We start from the raw sequence: 20,136 nt of genomic DNA, 5'->3' as shown, positions 1-20,136 counted from the left end.
CAGCTCCCTCCACAGATTTTCTATGGGATTAAGGTCTGGAGACTGGCTAGGCCACTCCAGGACATTAATGTGCTTCTTCTTGAGCCACTCCTTTGTTGCCTTGGCTGTGTGTTTTGGGTCATTGTCATGCTGGAATACCCATCCACGACCCATTTTCAATGCCCTGGCTGAGGGAAGGAGGTTCTCACCCAAGATTTGACGGTACATGGCCCCGTCCATCGTCCCTTTGATGCGGTGCAGTTGTCCTGTCCCCTTAGCAGAAAAACACCCCCAAAGCATAATGTTTCCACCTCCATGTTTGACGGTGGGGATGGTGTTCTTGGGGTCATTCCTCCTCCTCCAAACACGGCGAGTTGAGTTGATGCCAAAGAGCTCGATTTTGGTCTCATCTGACCACAACACTTTCACCCAGTTCTCCTCTGAATCATTCAGATGTTCATTGGCAAACTTCAGACGGGCCTGTACATGTGCTTTCTTGAGCAGGGGGACCTTGCGGGCACTGCAGGATTTCAGTCCTTCACGGCGTAGTGTGTTACCAATTGTTTTCTTGGTGACTATGGTCCCAGCTGCCTTGAGATCATAAACAAGATCCTCCCGTGTAGTTCTGGGCTGATTCCTCACCGTTCTCATGATCATTGAAACTCCACGAGGTGAGATCTTGCATGGAGCCCCAGACCGAGGGAGACTGACAGTTATTTTGTGTTTCTTCCATTTGCGAATAATCGCACCACCTGTTGTCACCTTCTCACCAAGCTGCTTGGTGATGGTCTTGTAGCCCATTCCAGCCTTGTGTAGGTCTACAATCTTGTCCCTGACATCCTTGGACAGCTCTTTGGTCTAGGCCATGGTGGACAGTTTGGAATCTGATTGATTGATTGCTTCTTTGGACAGGTGTCTTTTATACAGGTAACGAGCTGAGATTAGGAGCGCTCCCTTTAAGAGAGTGCTCCTAATCTCAGCTCGTTATCTGTATAAAAGACCCTGGGAGCCAGAAATCTTGCTGATTGATAGAGGATCAAATACTTATTTCCCTCATTAACATGCAAATCAATTTATAACTTTTTTGAAATGCGTTTTTCTGGATTTTTTTGCTGTTATTCTGTCTCTCACTGTTAAAATACACCTACCATTAAAATTATAGACTGATCATTTCTTTGTCAGTGGGCAAACGTACAAAATCAGCAGGGGATCAAATACTTTTTTCCCTCACTGTATATCCGTGGTTTGAATAAGAACCACAGCAGGTGTCACTGTGCTTATTATAATCTCTTCAAACAACAGGTTGAGAGATCAGAATAACAAAATCCCCAAATACGAAGCCTTGGTCCCAGAAGGCTTTACAACAGCTGCTTGTTGCACAGGTAAATACTGTAGTATTTATAAGGCCTACTGTCCAATCCTGTCGCTGTCCACAAGAGGGAAGCAACACACAGCTTATTCTAGAATCAATGGGGCTGTAGCTATTGTTTTTGCAGATGCACCACAAATCAGATTTTCTTTCCAGACGTTCACTCTCAGTTACTCGACCGCCCGATCAAGTGAAAGCGTTTAAGATTGTTTCTCCCCCAGGTCTGTGTGTAACTGATGATTAATAACCGCCTCCATCTCAATTATCCTGGCTTTTGTTCCACCCAGCTTCCAGTTCATAAATTGACCTAATTAACTGATTATGTTGATTAATTTAGGACCCAACTCTAGGCTTTAAAATGTTTTATAGGTACTGTATCCTGAATCCACAGCATAATTAAACCTGTTAAAAAGAACTTGAGAAAATATCCTTAAGTATATTAAAGTGAGAAGCCGTTACATTAACTAGAATTGAAAGTGTCTGATGATACTTTCTCTGCATGTGAGAGTACTTATTTTGGCATGATATTATTGGATATGTATTATTTTATTATGGTAGTATGCAGGTTAATATCAGTTATAGTTTTCATGCTTCAGTAATAGTATATGTAAAGGTAGGCAGATTAACTATAATAATACAGTAGGTATGTTAATGTTCTTAATAGTATGTAAATATAAGTATAATTATTATTATATTAACAGCATGCATAGGGCACAGGGGTGGGAGGTGTAAGTCGCCCTTGATAAGGGCGTCTGCTAATACATAAATAATAATAATAAATAGGGAACAAGAGTGCAGTATTTGGCACATATGGTCTATGTGTGTTTTCATGTGTATATTGTACTTTACCATGTTTTTAGCATGCTATACCACACTACACTTGATCTTATTTGACCATGTTTTTACCACAGTACACTGGATTTTACCATGACGTCATCTTGCAAGACAACAAGACTGCGTGCTCTCACATGCAGACTAGAACTCCAAGTTGGAAGGAAAACAATTATTTTGGTCCAGGAATGGCCTTTGAGTGCCCTTACTCAAGCATTTCATATTTTGTGTCATGTAAGTACCCCTTGTCCCAGCCCCTGCAAAGATTTTAAATGTATTACTAAATGCCATCTTTTACGGATCGAAGCGGGGAATGTTTGGACCGAATGGCTTGCCATACACGTTGGATCGCCGCACGCATGCGCAATGTTCGGGGACGGCTACGCGGGTGTGACGTAGGGAACACGATCTCGGTGAGAAAACAGTTTTCCTTGCTTATTTATTTAGTGTGGCTAGCTGTGTTTGCCGTTTAATATTAAACGGTGAGATTAATAGCATCCTAAAGTGAATAATACAACAAACAACTTAAAAACAAACACACAAACCAGCCTGATCGTGTATGACAATGATCCATTACGTGAACAAACAGCGTGGCGAACATGTCGCATTGGAGCTGGTGGCCGTATAGCAGCCGAGCCTTAATTTATGCATGTATCATTTCATTGATTTTTAACACGAGGCACACGGTATTAAAAATACAATAATAATTATATAAAACTATCAAAAAACACAACCCAATTGCGATTGAAACAGAAACAACGAAGCAAGATGTTCAGCGATACACTGTTGCTATTATTAGTTTCAAGAAATCGGCTCTTGCTGCGAGCCAGAAATATGCAAATCTGACCTTAGATATCTGAAATAACACAACCTTTTCCACTGTGAGCGCCAGATACTTCACAAATCCAGTGTTTTTATTATCTGCCTTCCCAACTACACTTTCAACCAGTGACTCTTGCTAATTGATGAATTGAGTGATTGATGAATTGATTGGCAGGTTGTGTCTCATAGATACAGTATGGGTTTAAGTTAAGTGTAGAATTGTATAAAGAAATTAATGAAACAACTATTTTATTACACAATATAAAAAGGCAAATCTAAGCAGATTGTTACTTTAATTAAGGTTCAATTAAGTAATTAAGACCGATTGGAACAACAACCAGCAGGGCAGGGGGTCCTCCAGAACCAGAGTTGGGAACGATAGTCCTTGATAATCAAACACACACACACATATGAAATGATAAAGGTTTGGTAATAATTGTCGAGGTTATCAGACTACTGCACTGTTTTGAAACTATTATAACAGTTTCATAAGCTACATCAATATTTAGTGTCAATAGCAGTGTTCATGTTAGGCATCTACTGTACTGCGGTATTTCACTGAACATCAGAGTGACTTTCCCACCGTTCAGTATTGTGTAAATGCGTCTGAAGCACAAATACATACACAGGCACACAGTCTGGGTTTTTGCTGCCGCAGATTCAGTTGCTGCAATAACAGTGCCGAGCTTGTGAACCGCTTGTTTTTGCAGACAGTCAGTTTCATTAGGAGGAATATCGGTTTGCAGCAGTATGTTAATTAAGTCTTGATTTGCATTTCGCAACACAAAATAATTAGTCAACACTTATTCCCTTGTAAACGATTTAGCAAATTAGAGCAGAGTCACTAACTTCAGTTCAGATAACACAAGACGGATTAATCTCAGTGATTGCCAATGTTTTTAATTTAAGTCTATCTGGCACCAGATCAGTGTACTCCGTTTCTTTTCATTTAATCAATGTCAGGGCATTGGGGGTACATCATTACAGTTTTTACATCAATATTCGGGATGTTGTGAGCAATATTGCACAACATGGGGTTGCTTGTAGTTTGTATGCCAAGTCATAAGCTTTACATAACTAGTGTATGTCATTGACTCCCAGCATTTGAAATTGACTGAGATTATAGGAGCAGTTTGCGTGTTTGTGTATGTATGCACACAATACATTAAAATTAAAAAAAAACTAGAAAACAATCGCTCTCCTTGTAATTTCCATTGTATAGCTCAGTGTTGTTTTGTGTTGTGTATTTTAATGTATTGTGTGTATACATACACATTGTGCATCGCTGCCTTCGTAGACAAGCCTGTTGCTCGTAATCATGCAACCTAATAGGCTTACAAATCCTGCTGCAAGGGAGCCCCCTGCTGGAAAGAGATGATAATGCCGTCTGTGCTTGTGCATAAAAATCGCGGACTGTGTTACCTGATAACAAGGCCCTTGCTTGGTGTCAGAAGCTGAGCACTTCTACCTTTTGATCAGGAGATTGAGCCAGATTGACTCCCAGCAGGGACGGCATAATTAGCTTCTCCGACTGGTGCCCAGCTTGACGCTCATCTTCTCCTATGATGTAGTCTTGCCAGCAGGACCTTTGTGGGTCTATAAACTGAGCGCTTTATACACTGGTACATGTGTGCCAGTGCGCACTGCTGACACAGTTTCTCTTCAGGGAATTGCGTTACAATTGTTTCAATCCCAATAAGCCCCGGTTCTGTGTTTCCCGGTCATTTGCAAACCCACTGCAGTTTACAGAGGAGGGAGACGGCCGCTCTCCGATGGCTTTTTATTGAGTTAGCTGTTTAGTATGCATTGCTGATCATTTTTAATGTGTGTAGCTCTTTGCTATGGTGATAAAAAGGCATCTTGCTGGTCTGATTTCTGCAGCTGAATTGTTCAAATTGGGGCTCTTACAGCACACTTTACCCTTTCCAGAGATGTATTTTTTAAAGGATTAATACAGAAATGTATCAAAAGCTTTTCCTCATTAAAAAGATGAGGGATGTTCCCTTGCAGACTGTAGCGAGAGGCTTTATCAGTTAAATTGACTGAATTGCTAGACATATTAAGAATGTTAGGAACAGTACTAAAAGCTTACCAGTAGAATCCTATTTGGAGTCAGTTCACTATTATGAAAGCAACTTTGGCTTTATAGTTTTTACAGACAGAATACTTAACTCACTCATTTTGTAAAAGGACATAAGCTTAGGAGTCATATGGTCAGTGCAAAAATAATAATATACAGTAGTGACATGATAATTTATAAATGACAACATATTTTGTCTTCTCCACTTGGTTATTTCTTTCAGCCCTTGATGGGTTTTTCCTTGAACAGTGCTCAGTTATTCTCACTCTTGCTAAGCGTTTGTGACTACTGGTATGCGCTGCTCCACTGCTGTGCCTATTCAATATTCATGCCAGCTGTGTGACTTTACATCATGATGGATGGGGTCTTTATGATTCCCATAATTGCCAGAGATGTATGTTGCCCTCGCTAACCTCAGTTCACTTATTAACTCTCTGCAAACTTGGAAGGGTTTTTACATCGTTGCACAAGCGTGTCTTTGCCAGCGAAGTGGTAGTCTGTCAAACTGTCAAGGGACATGTAGTTACTCTGAAGAGGAGCTTTAAAGCTACTTAAAAATCAATCCAGTAAGATCAGAAGAAATATGTAGAGAATCCAAAGAGAACGATCACAAGATGAAAAGCCCTTAACAGTAACCTGTTCTTAAAAAGTAGCTCAATAACATTTTGAATAAACACAAACACAGGAAAAGACACTTAACAATTTGAGGCCTTTTTGTAACTTTTATTGATTGGAAGACAAAAGTTGACGGTTTTAAAAGCCATTGTACGCTTTCATTTATACTAGATTGACATGAACACCACCACCACCAGAAATTATATACAACGAAACGGGACTCGACTGTAATAAATGATGTATGACCAGTAAGTCAGAAAAAACACCTCACAAGACTGCGGTCCATGTCTTTCTTGGTGAACAGTGGCACACTGTGGAATAACACATTAATAAAGAATAAACAGCAGTATTTTCCCAATTTGCAATTCAACAGCTCATGCTACAGTGGTATATGTGGTTTAATAACACAAAGGTACAATGTAAAAATAAACACTTTCAAGATGTTTCTTTGTGTCATTTGGTGTACGTTCAAAATATCTTATTTTCATCCAGATGATAGAGAAGAAAAAAATACAAAATTGAGACTCATTCAGACTTGATCAACAACCTCCCTGTTGAGGCAACATTTACAGCATCAAATATATTTGTCTAACACTAGCAAAAACATTAGAAATATTAAAGTTAACCAAACCTTTTTTATATACATCCTTAGGAAACATAGTTTACAAGATTGTAGATATATACAGGTACAATATTTAAAAATATATTGTTTATTAATGTCCTCAATTACAACCTATCGTACGCACCTGACAGCAAACTCAAATATCCGTCGTTTGAATGTATAAGCATTCAAACTGCTTCACTTGGTGACCTTTATTAACCTTTTCATAGTCAATGCAATAAAAAAAAATCTGAAACCATCATATTACCGTTCTAAAACCAGTACGCAAGCTTTATATTCTCCCTGAGACTTTGTCTAATATTACTATTGTTAGTATTGTAGCTATGTTTTAATAGTCACAAATATTCTCTTTTTCCCCATTAATAAATGGTAACCTTTGCTAAATAAAATTAATAATCCAAATATAATGTGGATAGCTCTGTGATCTTCCAGACTGTCAATCTAAATTTTTTCCATGATTACATCTTTTTTAGATAATATAGTTCAAACGTGATTGCCTATAGACTGCCAGGTTCATCTGAAAAACAAAACAATAAATAAATAATTCAGCTTGAATTCCAGTGCAGGAGATCGCAGCCAGACCATCACCAACTTTGAAGAAAAACACAACAGAAACGCACACAGATCAGAAACTGTCACACCAAAGACCATTCGGATATTAGTTTAAAATGTACCCAATTTGATCTGTCTCAGGGTGTTTTCTTGTTTGCTTGTTTTTGGTTTAAATCCTATAAATATGCTATTAAGTTCAACAGTGTTCTATGAAATAATAATAAACAAATCTAGGCAAAAGTAACAGTGTAATTTTAAAGAACATAATATTCTAGGAATTAATTATATCCAAGATAAACGTACACAATAAGAAATGAAAAATAAATTACCAGTATGTACTTACCATTCTGCAGCGCAATTATTTTACAAAGCAAGTTCAACAAAAAAGGGCTATAGGCAGAACATTAATATGCACAGGTGTAATTTAAAATGTGTATTATTTGCAAATAAGCAGACATAATATAGAACATAACTCCTAAACTTATTTATAAACGTACATGTCCCTGTGAAGTCGATGGGTGAATTACAATACTCTGTACAATAATAATAATACAATAATTCCTCTTAATTTACTTATTACACTATTGATTTGCTTTTGTGTTTGTAGATTTCAGTCGTAGTTACGTCAAGACAATGAACAGATGCTCTAAAATGAACTGTCCTGTCAATACTTTTAAGAGTTCGTACGAATGACAATAGCTGGTAAGTCCTGTCACATCTTCTGAGCTGGGAGGTGACTGGTATCGACGAATCTATAAATGTTTTGAGTTGACTATCAGGAACTACATCTTCGTCAACTTTTATTGCTTTTAAACGTGTAACCAGTATTTGGCTCTCACACATACATACAATATACACACATGTGCACAGCGTATAAAATAGGTTCTTGGTAGAATTGAATACATTCCGTTCTGCTCGAGAATTCTGGAACCTACAGATTCCCAGCTGGGGATGTTGGGAACCCCTGGTAAACGCAATCCAAGATTTTGCGCCTATGTTCTTGTTTCAAATATCTCCACAGTTCCTATTCCACAGCGTAGTCGTCGCAGCCCTGAAGTGGTCTCCACATGCAGACTGATTTTGGGGGCCACTTTCATTAGGGTTGGTTGTGGAACCCTGCAGTGAACACAAATCAGTGGTTTGGTCTCGGTAAAACCTTTGACTTCCTTGATTGCATCGTGCTGGGGATGCAGTCTTTCCACTTATTGTGCCTGGAATAAAAAATTAATAAGAGTTTGCAAAATGTACGTCTTTAAATGTGTTTTTTTGGATGAACTGCCACTGAATGACCTTGTGAGGAACTAAACTGAATCCCCCAGGTTTTAGTCAGCTTGAAACGTACTATCTTCTACACCCGTAGGATTTCAGTTTCAAATCCTCTTTTGCGTTAAAAATAAAAGCAATTTCCCATGTGTGTAACTAGGTCTCAGGTACCTTGGTCTCACAGCCAAATCCAGAACAGGCTATTGGAAGCAACTGCCCACACTGTGTTCCAGATTAAAAAAAGCTTTCATTGCAGTAATTTCTCTTTGAGGTTGTTTTCTCACTATCAGGTGTTTGTGTGTTGTGCTCCTACAGAATCCACACAAACCATTATCTAGTGTTTTTTTTGCTTGTTTGGTTGCTTTCCATCAGCAGTTCATGCAGGACAGTGTTTAGAAGTTTTTAATCCTGATGCAAGGTTTATGTGAGTTGTCTGTCGTGGAGACATAACAAATTGGTTAACGAATCAGAACCATGTGTGTCACGTCAGGGTTGGTTTCTGAATCTGAAACCAGTAATGAACCTCATTCAGTGAGGGGGTAAACATGGAGTATCTCTTTCAAACCGAACCGTGGTGAGAATCCTCTGTCACTGCCGCTTCATGGTGTTTTTGATGTTCCACTTCTGGCCGGTGCACGAATGTAGAACCAGCAAGTAGCCGAATAACTCATTGGTAGGCACTACTTCCAAACACCGGCCCGTGTCCCTGTTGATAATCGCGTCATTCTGCAGTCGAGGAAGAAGGAAAAGGAAAAAAAGGAGAATAAACTAAATACTAACAGGTTTTAAATCTTAAAACTAATTAATTCCCATCTGTAAGTGGGAGAAAGATACTTGGAAATTACATGAATCCCTGATTATTGCTAGTGATGGCAGACCTAGAATGTGGTCAATATGTTGCTGAAAGGTTGTGGCATGTTTGTTCGTTGGTCTCCGTATTTGACAAACCTGGGAGAAGTGCCATGTTTTCTGTCGCACGTTAAGGATTTTCTCACAGTCCGCGAGCTGAGGAGATTTGCTGACCCTGTCATCCACCAGGCAGCGGGTTTCTTCCCCTGTGCTCCCCAGCGGTCCCAGGTACAGCATCCCCTCCTTGGTGTATCTTCCATGCTGAGAAACAAGAATCTAGTTCAGCTCACGGTTTTCGATATCACTGCATTTTGGTTGTTTCGATAGATCTGCTTTCAAAATCAGACTCCTGTATGTGTATCTACCTGGCAGGTTACAAGCTCTTAAATGTCTTGATTAACACTCCCAACACAATAGTTTAATTTCAATGGATCTTTATGAAAATATTTAGCAAGTGAACGAGAGCGATTCCCTTGCGCCACGGTTTCAAACCTTTTATGCTTGGAACAACGTAATCTCGGCAAAGGGTGCTTTTCCATTACAGCACAGTGCTGAAATGTCATGCTTAAGAGCTGCCTTTAATTTTTTCAAAGGACAGTTTGTTTGACAGGATTAATTATGGGCTACCTTCAATTTATATCCTATCTTGTTAGCTCATAATTACTCTTATTGACGGGATTAAGGTTATTCAAAGCACCTGGAGAGAATTGATTCATAGGGGCCTCCAGTCAGTCGCTGCCTGCAGCCAATGACTCGGCCAGCTGTGATTGGAATCTTAATTGGCTGGGAATGTAAACATTCGGTCCTGAATGTAAAGCTTGAAGTTTCTGCATTCCTCGCGCTCCTTGCTTATTTAAAATGTCAGTCCTGTGTAATTAAACTGCCTGAACAGGAATGAAAACATTGGGAAGGCTAAGTGCATTTAATTTTCTTATATGTCTAGTCCTGGGGTGTGTAGCCCTCATAGAAAACAATGTCTTGTTGATGTGAAAATTTTAGTAGGTTCCAGATTTCAGCCCATTTATAATCATGCTGTCCTTATTTTCATCAGATTATCATATTATGTGAACAATTCATGTTTTTAAACTGATTTGTGAATATATTTATGATTAAATAAACTCACAAAAGTGTCCCCCCAGGGTGATTAACTGTGCACAAACTCAACTTACTTTTAACCCTCATAATTGGTGGTAAACTGGTAATATAGGAATCCATTCTCCAGCATATCGTATCATATTCATTCATTTGTACCGTTTGTATGAACAAGGTTACCGTGTCCTGTGAAAATCACTCTCTGTCTCTCATACATATGCATATATGTGATATTCGTTTTTTGCACCGTCTCTGAGGGGATGAACTTAATCTCAGTCAAACACTCCTAGAAGCCGAGTGGATGCACACAGAATTACACGGCTGTATGTTTTCCTGGCTCTCTTCAGCTTCCAAAACATCTCCCGCTTCTTGCTGGCCTTGTTGGGGAGGAAGGTGCAGTGTACAAACAGAGTCACACAACAGTAACAGTGGGGGTTTGGAAACTTCACAGCATAAGTGTAGACAACCTGCTACACCCCTACAACACACACATCCCCAGCCATTGATGTGTGGCCAGGTACAGAGAAAGATCTGGTATAGCACATCAAATAAACAGCCATATCCCCACGAGAATCTGAAGTAAACTAAACTAAACGCAAGTGCTCCTCAAGGGACCTATATCTAGCCATTGCTGAACAATTGGGCCTTAAACTGGTCTGTAGAACCTAGCCCCTGTCAAGTATTGTTTAAAACATGACCAAAAACACTCACCTGCGCCCCCCAGCCGTGACATGGGTGCAGAATCGACGTGTGATTCTCCTTGCGCCCCTGATCGACACACAGGTGTGTAGCTTTGGAGTTACGGATCTGTGACAAGCAGAAGAAAACACGGTAGTTGAAAATGAGAGTCCCATGCCCTGGTTGAAAGCTAGTCAATTAATCTAGAGCAATTTGTTTAATGTGTACAACTGGGTGCAATATTTGAAAATTTTCCATAAATAACTCTAGTGTTATTCTTTGTGCCTGGCAGAGCTTAAAAGCTGTGAATCCTTTGTTGACTCAACATGTTGCTGTTTGTACTGCACTTGCACTGCAAACTGCCATTGTTTCACAGTAGCTCCCATGAGGCCTTGCTGCAGTTCTTTCATTTATTCTCTTCTGTGGATGATGGCTTGCATACAGAAAACAGTTTTTTTTAAATCCCCTGGTTCAAACTGGTCAATTTTTAAGTTTTAGTTAATGTTTTATAGTCTCTCAAGTACATACATTCACTTTTCAAATGACATGAATTAGGCAACTATGTCTGGTTTCTTAAATTTAGCCGAGCTTGTACAAACCTACGTCTGATTCATAACTTTATTATTTGCTTTTTATTATAATTTGTGTTTACGGGTGTGCACTGTGTTACTTACCTCCCCGTAATAAATAGTGTTGTTGTATCTTTTCATGTCTGGATACACATTGTCCAGGTACCATTGAAAGTTTTTACATTTTAGTCTCTTCCTCAGAGCCACTCTTTCTGAGATGTCCCCGTAATCTATCCCATGATTCTGAAAAATAAAAATGGCAACCGCTCAACATTTTATTTATCTTTTCAGTCAGTGTTCGATTTCAGATTCAAGGAGCACATGGCAGTAAAAGGGGAAAGCTAGAATCACTATCTCGGGTAACGGCAACATCTCTGGTAAAGTAAATTTGCGATTGTCAATCTTTTGATGCGATACCGGCCTCACACACTCACTACAACATCTAAAAGCCTCACCTCCATAGGCAGGTTCCATGCCAGGTACACATTCGACTTGTACTCGTCCATCCAGACTTCAGCAACGCGAAGAGCATTCCTGCGCGCATAGTACACAATATTGTTATTGTATGGCTTCTTTATCCTGGTAATGTGAGCCACCCTGGAGCAGGGCAACACCTCCATGCTTCCTCCACACAGCCACACCTGAGGAGACATACAGGAATGATGTTAACACTTAATAATCTTTTTCATATTGCGCCTTTTATACATATCACAAAGACTAAAGCCTGACTGTATTGGTTTGTACAGTTAATGTACCAGAAGATGGTTGTTTAATTGTTGTGCTACAACACATTCCAGAACTTTAAAGATGGAAAAGGGAGATCTGAAACAGTCTATTAGCTGCCCAGGTTGTCAGTGGGAAGATGAGAGTTGTTTTCGATATTGGTGTGACTGCTGCAGTTTCAGAAGCGGAGGGCACAACTCCAGAACTGAAGACTCGTTAACGATTGTCGTCAGAAATGGACCGAGAATCTGCAAACATTTCTCACACTGACATCATTTCATAAGTGTAAGAACAGATTTAGATTTTTTTATTTATTTAATGAAATTAACACCTTATCATTCCAATTTAAAAAAAGTGTGGTACAAAGGAGAAGAAATCAAGAATAATTGGCGTTCATTCTTAACTTGAGTGTTTCTGTGGCAGATCGTTACCAGGCAATCTTTGTATCTTAAGCCCTCCTAGGACTGTAATAAAACCACAGATTTACCAACAGATATCACTTTTGTTTCCCGTGGCAGACAAAGTCAAGAACTTTATAGCTTTTTCTTCTCTCACAAACGCGTGCACAGCTTTGGTACATCCCATGCAATTGTACACTTTGTGCTGAAATAAATCTTGCGTAATGAATTGGATTTTGGCTCAAAAGATGAAGAGTTACTAACCCTTATTCCCAGTTCTATGTTCTCTCCTCCGTACACGTCCATGCCCGGGTCGAGTAATCCCAGCTCCCCGAAGTAACTGCGGTTCACCACAAAAGAGCAGCCGATCATCGCAGGGGTCCTGAAATATGGAGAGACAAACAGAGCATCTGGTGTCTAAATTAATTTTCATTAAAATAATCGCCAAAAAAAACATCACTCCGCAATTTTATTTGTTCATGTAAATCACTGTTCCATGAGAGAAACACGTGCCCCTCAGAGAGACAGACACAGACCCCATTGCCCCTATATAACCTGTATAATATACACTTCATATTGTTTATTTTCTGCTCTAATGAATAACTGGGAGATATAAGTTTTTCATGTGTGGTGATAAGAGAGACTATATATCTGAACTGTCAAAAATCAAATGGTGATGATTTGGCGATGCACAATAGTTTGGTGGCGAATGTTGTTGCAAATTAAGGAGAGCTATCTTTGGTACAAATCCAATCCAGATCACAGTTTTTTTTCCACGACAACACCTGCTTTGGCAGATGCCCACGCTGCTCTGAGCTAATGAACCCCGGCGCATTCAGGACTGGGCAGCTCAACATGATGGCAGACGTCCCATAGGAGGAGCACAATACAGACTTCTCAAAGAATCTCTTTCCTAACTTAACAGGACTTCCTCCCCTGCTTCAATCTCTTTCATAAACTTGGATTCAAACGCACAAGGACAGCTAGTTGTTGACTGAATGAAATGTAGGTGTTTATATGAATATGTATGGATTATTCATTTGTTTATTCATTCATCTTTATTTTTCATCTATCCATTTCTGAAGTAAATAGCGTGAAAATCATGGAATAACAAAATATAGGCTATGTGATCTGGCCGCTATTTCTATGACTAGACTGATTCTCTAATTAATAAATAAATGTAAATGGTGCCCCAAACATTTGAATTGTTTTTCGATTTTCCCTTCTCCTGTTGGGTTTTTAAAAATGCCCATTTTGCAACAGTACACCGTGAGCGAAACGCACACACAAGAGCAGTGCGATAGAAGAGAGCCGAGGATGTCCACCAACCTGATCGGTGCCGAGTTATCTCCTGCATCCCACCACTGTTTGGGAGGGCTGATGTACATGCACCACAGCTCCCAGTTGTATCCATGCCCCGAGTTGTCGTAGCGCTCCAGCTCGAAGGTGTCTTGCCTGATGTTGTCGATGGACGGGAGAATGATCCGCTTGTGGTTCTCCTTGATTCTGGACAGAACTGGCTCAGCCCTAGGCGAGATAAGACCAGGTGTGAATGTGCAGAATGGCATTTGGGCCGGAGAGGATGAAGTTCTTGTTGTGCCTGGGCACGAACATGCAAATGATAGCTCTGGTTATTGTTGCAGCAAATATATCTTTATTTTGGTGTATGTGTCCTTTAAAACCTCTTTACTGGCACCCTTGTACAGGCAAAGGTTGGACATGACCAAATGGTGACTATCCACGTCACATTACGTACCAAGATGGCGTAAACTCCACGTGGGCATCGAAAAATCCAGTCAGTTCACCGGTGGCTACTTTCCAGCCCTCGATGCGAGCGCGGATCAGACCCTCTCTCTTCCTGTTGCGGACAATCTTCACCAGACTCGGGTATCGCTTGTTGACGTACTCCTCCAGGGGGCCCTTCAGTTGCTCTGCCACACACAAAGGACTCGCAGTAGGAAACATCTTTGTAGTTCGTTACACTTGGGTTTTTAGGCGCCACGACAAAAACTTTCAGCGGCACATCGACAACCTTGCGTGCGCGGCATCCACCCACTGTGCTGCATTTTAAGTTTTCTTGTATATATTTAATTTGTCATACACAATTTTCCCCACTGAGATGCTTTTGGAGAATCGCTTTTTTGCCCGGAGACATCATGTGCTCTCAACCGTACAGCAAGAGGTAAATGTTTGCTCCAAGCCAAATGATATATTTTTTAAGGAGCCATGCCTCGCAGAAAAGAATTATATCTTCTGCAAGGGCTGCATTATTTGTTAGTCTGCTTTGGAAGAGCCTTGGCGACGTGCCACTTCCACTTGCCAAGAGTATTGTGAAAATTGAGCTGTCTTGCTCGATATCTAAATGCTGATGAATACCAAAGCCAATCCTATAAATTGAGCCTGACATTAAAATGCCATCCGCACAAGCATGAGAGTTCCTGCCCACGTAGATCTTAAATATCAAATCGGCATCGTGAGTCAGAAAATGAGAGTTTGGATCTGATGAAGTAAAGATCAGAGGATGCTTGTCCCCATTGTTACTTCTCTGTCTGGGATATAACTTTATTTTGTATGCTGAAGGAGAACAACAAATGCTCACGTTGTTGACCCTTTCAGAATTTTTGGGGGGGGAAGGAAGATATTGCAGTCTGTTCCATAATTAGGCTTGCTTCTTTTAAGACATCTTTTGTTTTTGAAGCATTGAAAATAATATAACCAAAACAAACTTCACCCTGTTAAGGTTACGGTTGTGTCATTGTCTGAGTGGTGGGAAGCTTGTCTCTCTGATGTCATAACTTTCCATAAATATGCCATTTCTTTCTTCTTCTGTATGAAACTGTGTCAGTCCTAGAACTGCCACAGCCTCACATTACTTTATTTAGTAAAATCGTGAGAGACACGTCTCTGTAGTCTTTTTGAAGCTTGGTTACATTAGAATGAAATGGAGACAGTGATTAAATCTGACGCTCTCATTTTCTGAATGTATTTAATTTGCGGGAGTCTTAACGTATCTTGGCAGTGCTATTAGCTCTCAGCAGGAAAAAAGACACACTTGAAATGGTTTGGCACCCGTGTCAATGAAGAGAAGTGCTTTGTTTTTTTTTATGTCCCTTTAATTTCTGCGCCTCTTAAAAATTAAGGCGAGAAAGAAACACGCCCACCTGTGCGCTTCTCTCTTACCGTCATCGCTGTTGTCGTCCACCAAAATGATCTCCTTGAGGAGGTGGGCAGGCGTGTGATTGACAGCCGAGTGGACAGAGCGCAGGATGACGGACAGGGCTTCATTCACGAATATGAAGATCAGAGAGATCTGGGGAAGATCGTCTGGGTACGTCACTTCTTTGCACCTGAAAATTCAGACACAAAATATCGGTTCAGATGTATTCCTGATGGTTAATCTCTGCAGCCACAACTCTGTGCCACGCGGCTGTAAAAGTCTTGAACCCGGAAAGAACATTGTTTAGTGTTTCTACAGCATATGTCAATGGGGTTACTATATAAACCCTTTTTTTCCAGGGCCCGATTTCTAATCTTTGTGCTGCATTCAAAGGAAAGGAACAGCTGTCTATTTTTACCTCAGGGTTTTATGAATGAAACTCAGTTCAGCAGACATGCACAGCACCAAGTTGAACGGCCACATCACCGCCGCCTATTTTTAGACAATGTCTTGCTTAATCAGATAGGACTAATATGAGAAAGCAAACGCAGTGATTGAGGCTCCTGTTCGGAGGTTTGAGTGCATCTGTTTCTCCATCATGGCGATGCTGCCTGCCTGATGGCTCATCTCTCTGTGCAAACTGGCAGCGAGGGGGAACTCAAGCAGAAACAACATATCTTTAAAAACACATTCACGTGATGTCATCCTGTGATATCTGAACATAAAATAACATAAGCAATGTGAGATTTCAAGCAAGGCTTTCAAAGCAGCAGATATCTTTGTAAAGCTGGATTTTACGGTTTTCTTTTAAACCCTCCTGCACATTTTCTAAGTGCACTTCTTAAAAAAACGACAACTGTACGACCGAACCTGACAGTCACACGCATGCCACATGGCTGACATACATTCTCCTGCCCCTGCGTGCACAGCGAGTGTAGGATGTAGCGTATTTACTATTCAGGGAAGAAAAAAAAAAGCTGCATATTACTTCTAAGACCAAAATCATGAATAAAACATCAAAGCAAATCAAACTAAACTCAGATTTGTGTGGTGCATCTATAAACACAGCCCCCGCCAGCTCCGAAAACGTACTTGTTCGGACGGAAATCTGGGATGGATCGATCCAGCGATATCCTCTCGCTCAGATACGCGTTGTAGCCGTACTTGTCCCTCAGATCTTTGGCCTCCGCTTCCTCCTCAGGCGTCAAGGTTGCGGGTAAGCCCCCTTTCCCCCGGCCCCCGTAACCTTCAAGGAGCCCGAGGGTCTTCGACAAGCCTGTGAGAAAGATTCAGGCCTCAATTTAATTTAAACAAGTATATTTCCCAAACTGCGGTTGCTTCTTATTCATGTTCCATCTGAACTCTTGGATACTTAACTAATTACTTGCTTTATTATACTTTTTTTAAACATTCTCTGCTCATCTTTAAACGGCTGTGTCTGGACTCTCGGAGGGAGCCAAGCCGGACCTTCAACCAAACCGTTACAAATTGTGGAGGACGTGATTCTCTCTGGCTTCCTCCCTTACTGGTGTGAAGGTGGTAATGGTCAGTTGAGTCGATCTTAACAGTTTATCAGTTACGAGATATGCAAAGGAAGGTCACGGGGGGATTTCTGAGCTCTTAAATAAGCAAATCACGAAAGGTTAAGCGTAAGAGTATCGATCAAAGACACTAACCCAAATGTTTTATCTGCAGACGCCACAGACAGCTGCTCTGTGCACCCAAGTGGCTATCTTGCTCTGGATGAGAGGGATTTGTGTGGCCATATGGTCCTCGCCCCTTCCGATTGTCTGTCGAGTCTCTGTGTCATATGCCAGTGCATACGCTACAAGTATAAGCTGTGACTCTTACTGTCCCCCACACACGGAGGGAGAGCACTCTTGGTTTCTTCGGTAGAAATCTGTCTTGAGTGCCTGTCGTTTTACACGTGCAGAAATGTGTGCAGGGTGACAACTTTCCTTGTTACACACTTCAGACCTTGTTAGACACTTCAGACTTGACCTGGACATCCTGGACATCCATATTCAATAACTTAAGCATTAGAGCTGTAAGCTTTTCCTGTAACGAGCATAATGACTTCAGTGTGTCAGGTACTTTGTGCAACACCCTCAAATTTGCAGAACAGGAGGAGAACTATGAGGAGACTTGAGTCAAGTTATGTTTTATGCAACTGGCTGCTGGGAAAAGGGTTAAACTGGGTCAGCAAATAATTAGTTCAGTTATGTAATGTAATGAAGAGCTCTCAGGTAGAGTGAGAAGCAGACGCCTTGGTATAGCTGTTGCACCCCGTCTTTATACCTATATTTCTTCGTCCCCAATACACCCACGGTAATCATACAGCGATCCATTCTAACTCAATAAACACTGCCTTTAACATACAGTGTGATATAGGCAGTGTATGTGCATTGCATAATAAGACATTCCCCATATTTGTCATTCCTATGAAACTGTGCAGTAGAGAGATCATCTGTTACATTGAAAACTGGGCCAGCACTCATTTTCTTTCAATCAAATCTAAATGCAAGTGCGTTTATATGATTATGGATAGTTGTAGCGGCCTTTGAATTACTGTTTTGAAACTCTAGGTATCTTTACAGCATACAAACGTTTTGTAGACTAACATCAACAAACACCAGTGTATTTACAGTTCATACATATAGTTATGTTGAAGGAGTAATAGTAGAATTGAAAGCTAACTTTTCTCGGTCATTAATTTCTGGGTTAAAGCACATACCGTTGAGCTGCCGGTACACCACCTCCTCCAGGGACCCGAGCCTCCTCAGCAGCGCGTCGTGGCTGACGCTCGAACCCGGGGCCGTGACGTTGTCCTGCCGGTGTCTCCTGAGACGGTCTTGGCCGATGCCGGTGCTGGTCCTCGACTTGCACTTGGCCCAGAAAGCCATGAACCCGGCCACAACCAACAGATTCAGCACCAGAAGCATTCTCCATCTTCTCGACACCAAAGCCATCCAAGTGGCGGTGGAGACCCGGAATCCCAAGAGACGTATCTTGGAGGAAAGATGACAGAGACTTCTTTACGACACTGTTAGTGGGGCTGTCTGTCCCCAGCCCCCTCAAAAAAACAGCAGGATCAGTGCACACACAAAAACACAGGAAAACAAACCAAAAAACAATTAAAAAGAGGCGAATGGATAACTAACCATTGTGCGCAACCGGGATAGCTGCTTTAATCTATAGTGTGCAGACGAGTCTGGGGGCTTAAGATCCGCTCGTCTTGGTGAAACAGTTTATCCATCCTTTATGATGATGCAGTTCAAATGCATATAAACATAATGCAAAAATGACGGCGTGTGCAGCTCGTAGTAGTAACCCAGTTCTCTTACTTGCAGTTAAGCATGGACAAATAATTCGGGATCTAATTTAACCAAAGCTCATCAAGATCCCCCCCTTCTCTCCTTGACACGCCGAAGAAAGAAGTGATGCTATTATCCGAGGATGCACAGGCTGAGCGTTAAACAGTATGATCAAGCACTCAGGATCACGGCAGAAAGGTGACAGCATCTCACATGAAATGAAATCGCATCAACAAACGAGCTCGCCTCCGCGCGTCTCCGCCGCCTGTTAATTGCGCTCCTGTAGCAGCAGAGCCGAGCGGCGGCGCAGGGAGGTGTCGGGCTGGACACGCAGCATCCTGTCTCGGAGAAACGCAGAAAGAGACGCGGTCCGCCGTTGCTTTGCTGTTGTCAAGCCCCTTCGCATTGCCAGTCTGGCTGCCCCCCGGTGCTGCTGCTCCTCTGGTCCATGGTTTCCCCTCCGACTCCTTCCCGGTGTCAGGATGGAGACGGAGGCAAAACGCGGGGTGGATTGTTTTCAAACGCGTCCCTGCAAGAGACAGCTGTGAGACACACGGGTCGGGTGGGATTGGTACAAGAGTCCTGTGCCAGCGGGAAAAAACACAGTTTGCTTAACAGTGCAATGCCCAGGAATCAAGTGCATGGACATTATTATTTAAAAGGGTCATGTAACAGGGTGTCCCAGTATCTTCTCCTGGGGGGGTTGAGTTGATCCCAGTTAGGGGTTAACAGTGATCTCCTGGGATTAAGCAGAAGGCATTTAACAGGCATGGACTGCACAAGCTGAACTCCAGTTGAGGGAATTGCTAATTCATCATGCGTGGCTTTGGATTTTATTTTTTGAACTCTTCCACAGTGTCTTACATATTCAGTGAAACAACACAGTGTGGGAATTTTAGGGGAAAAACATACAACTGTGACATTTCTAGTTATGTGGAGGGGGGTATGTTGGATTTACAGGATGAAATAGTAATGTGGCTTTTGCTCAGTAATGAAACAGGTGTGAGGGACTTCTAATCTGCCCTGACAGTAGTTCTCTCTTTGTTTATAGGTGTAACCAAACATGGCATAAGTTCCCTCCCAAAATACCCCACACACATGTCCCATTATTCAGAACCTGCTGTCAATATATCCTAATGTAATAATGCTAGCCAATTCATTGTTGGAATAGTCCACTTTCCCGCTGCAGTGACTATCAATGTAAGACTTCATATTGCTATAAT

General features: G+C 41.3%; 1 protein-coding gene across 1 annotated transcript; it reads right to left on the bottom strand.

The window, feature by feature from the left end:
• Nucleotides 1-5,789: 5,789 nt before the first annotated feature.
• galnt17 (polypeptide N-acetylgalactosaminyltransferase 17) lies at nucleotides 5,790-19,385 on the bottom strand. Its single transcript, XM_066695951.1, has 11 exons — nucleotides 18,334-19,385; nucleotides 16,692-16,875; nucleotides 15,623-15,789; nucleotides 14,199-14,373; nucleotides 13,772-13,969; nucleotides 12,707-12,824; nucleotides 11,777-11,962; nucleotides 11,427-11,564; nucleotides 10,786-10,881; nucleotides 9,082-9,243; nucleotides 5,790-8,859 (listed from the first exon to the last, which is right to left on the bottom strand). Exons 1-11 carry the CDS (start codon nucleotides 18,566-18,568, stop codon nucleotides 8,722-8,724), a joined length of 1,797 nt encoding a protein of 598 aa, XP_066552048.1. The 5' UTR covers nucleotides 18,569-19,385; the 3' UTR covers nucleotides 5,790-8,721.
• Between the last annotated feature and the right edge of the window lie 751 nt (nucleotides 19,386-20,136).

The sequence above is a fragment of the Amia ocellicauda genome, chromosome 22 (genome assembly GCF_036373705.1).
Source record: "Amia ocellicauda isolate fAmiCal2 chromosome 22, fAmiCal2.hap1, whole genome shotgun sequence".
Taxonomy (NCBI): domain Eukaryota; kingdom Metazoa; phylum Chordata; class Actinopteri; order Amiiformes; family Amiidae; genus Amia; species Amia ocellicauda.
This window is presented reverse-complemented; position numbering and strand designations above follow the sequence as displayed.

What these genes read in the sequence shown, in the direction of transcription:
- galnt17 (XM_066695951.1), bottom strand. Translation starts at nt 18,568, where the DNA reads ATGGCTTTGGTGTCGAGAAGATGGAGAATGCTTCTGGTGCTGAATCTG. An exon ending in CATGGAACCTGCCTATGGAG is followed by an intron (nt 11,565 to 11,776) that starts GTGAGGCTTTTA and finishes TTTATTTTTCAG; the next exon opens with AATCATGGGATAGATTACGG. An exon ending in AAACATGGCACTTCTCCCAG is followed by an intron (nt 8,860 to 9,081) that starts GTTTGTCAAATA and finishes CCTCGACTGCAG; the next exon opens with AATGACGCGATTATCAACAG.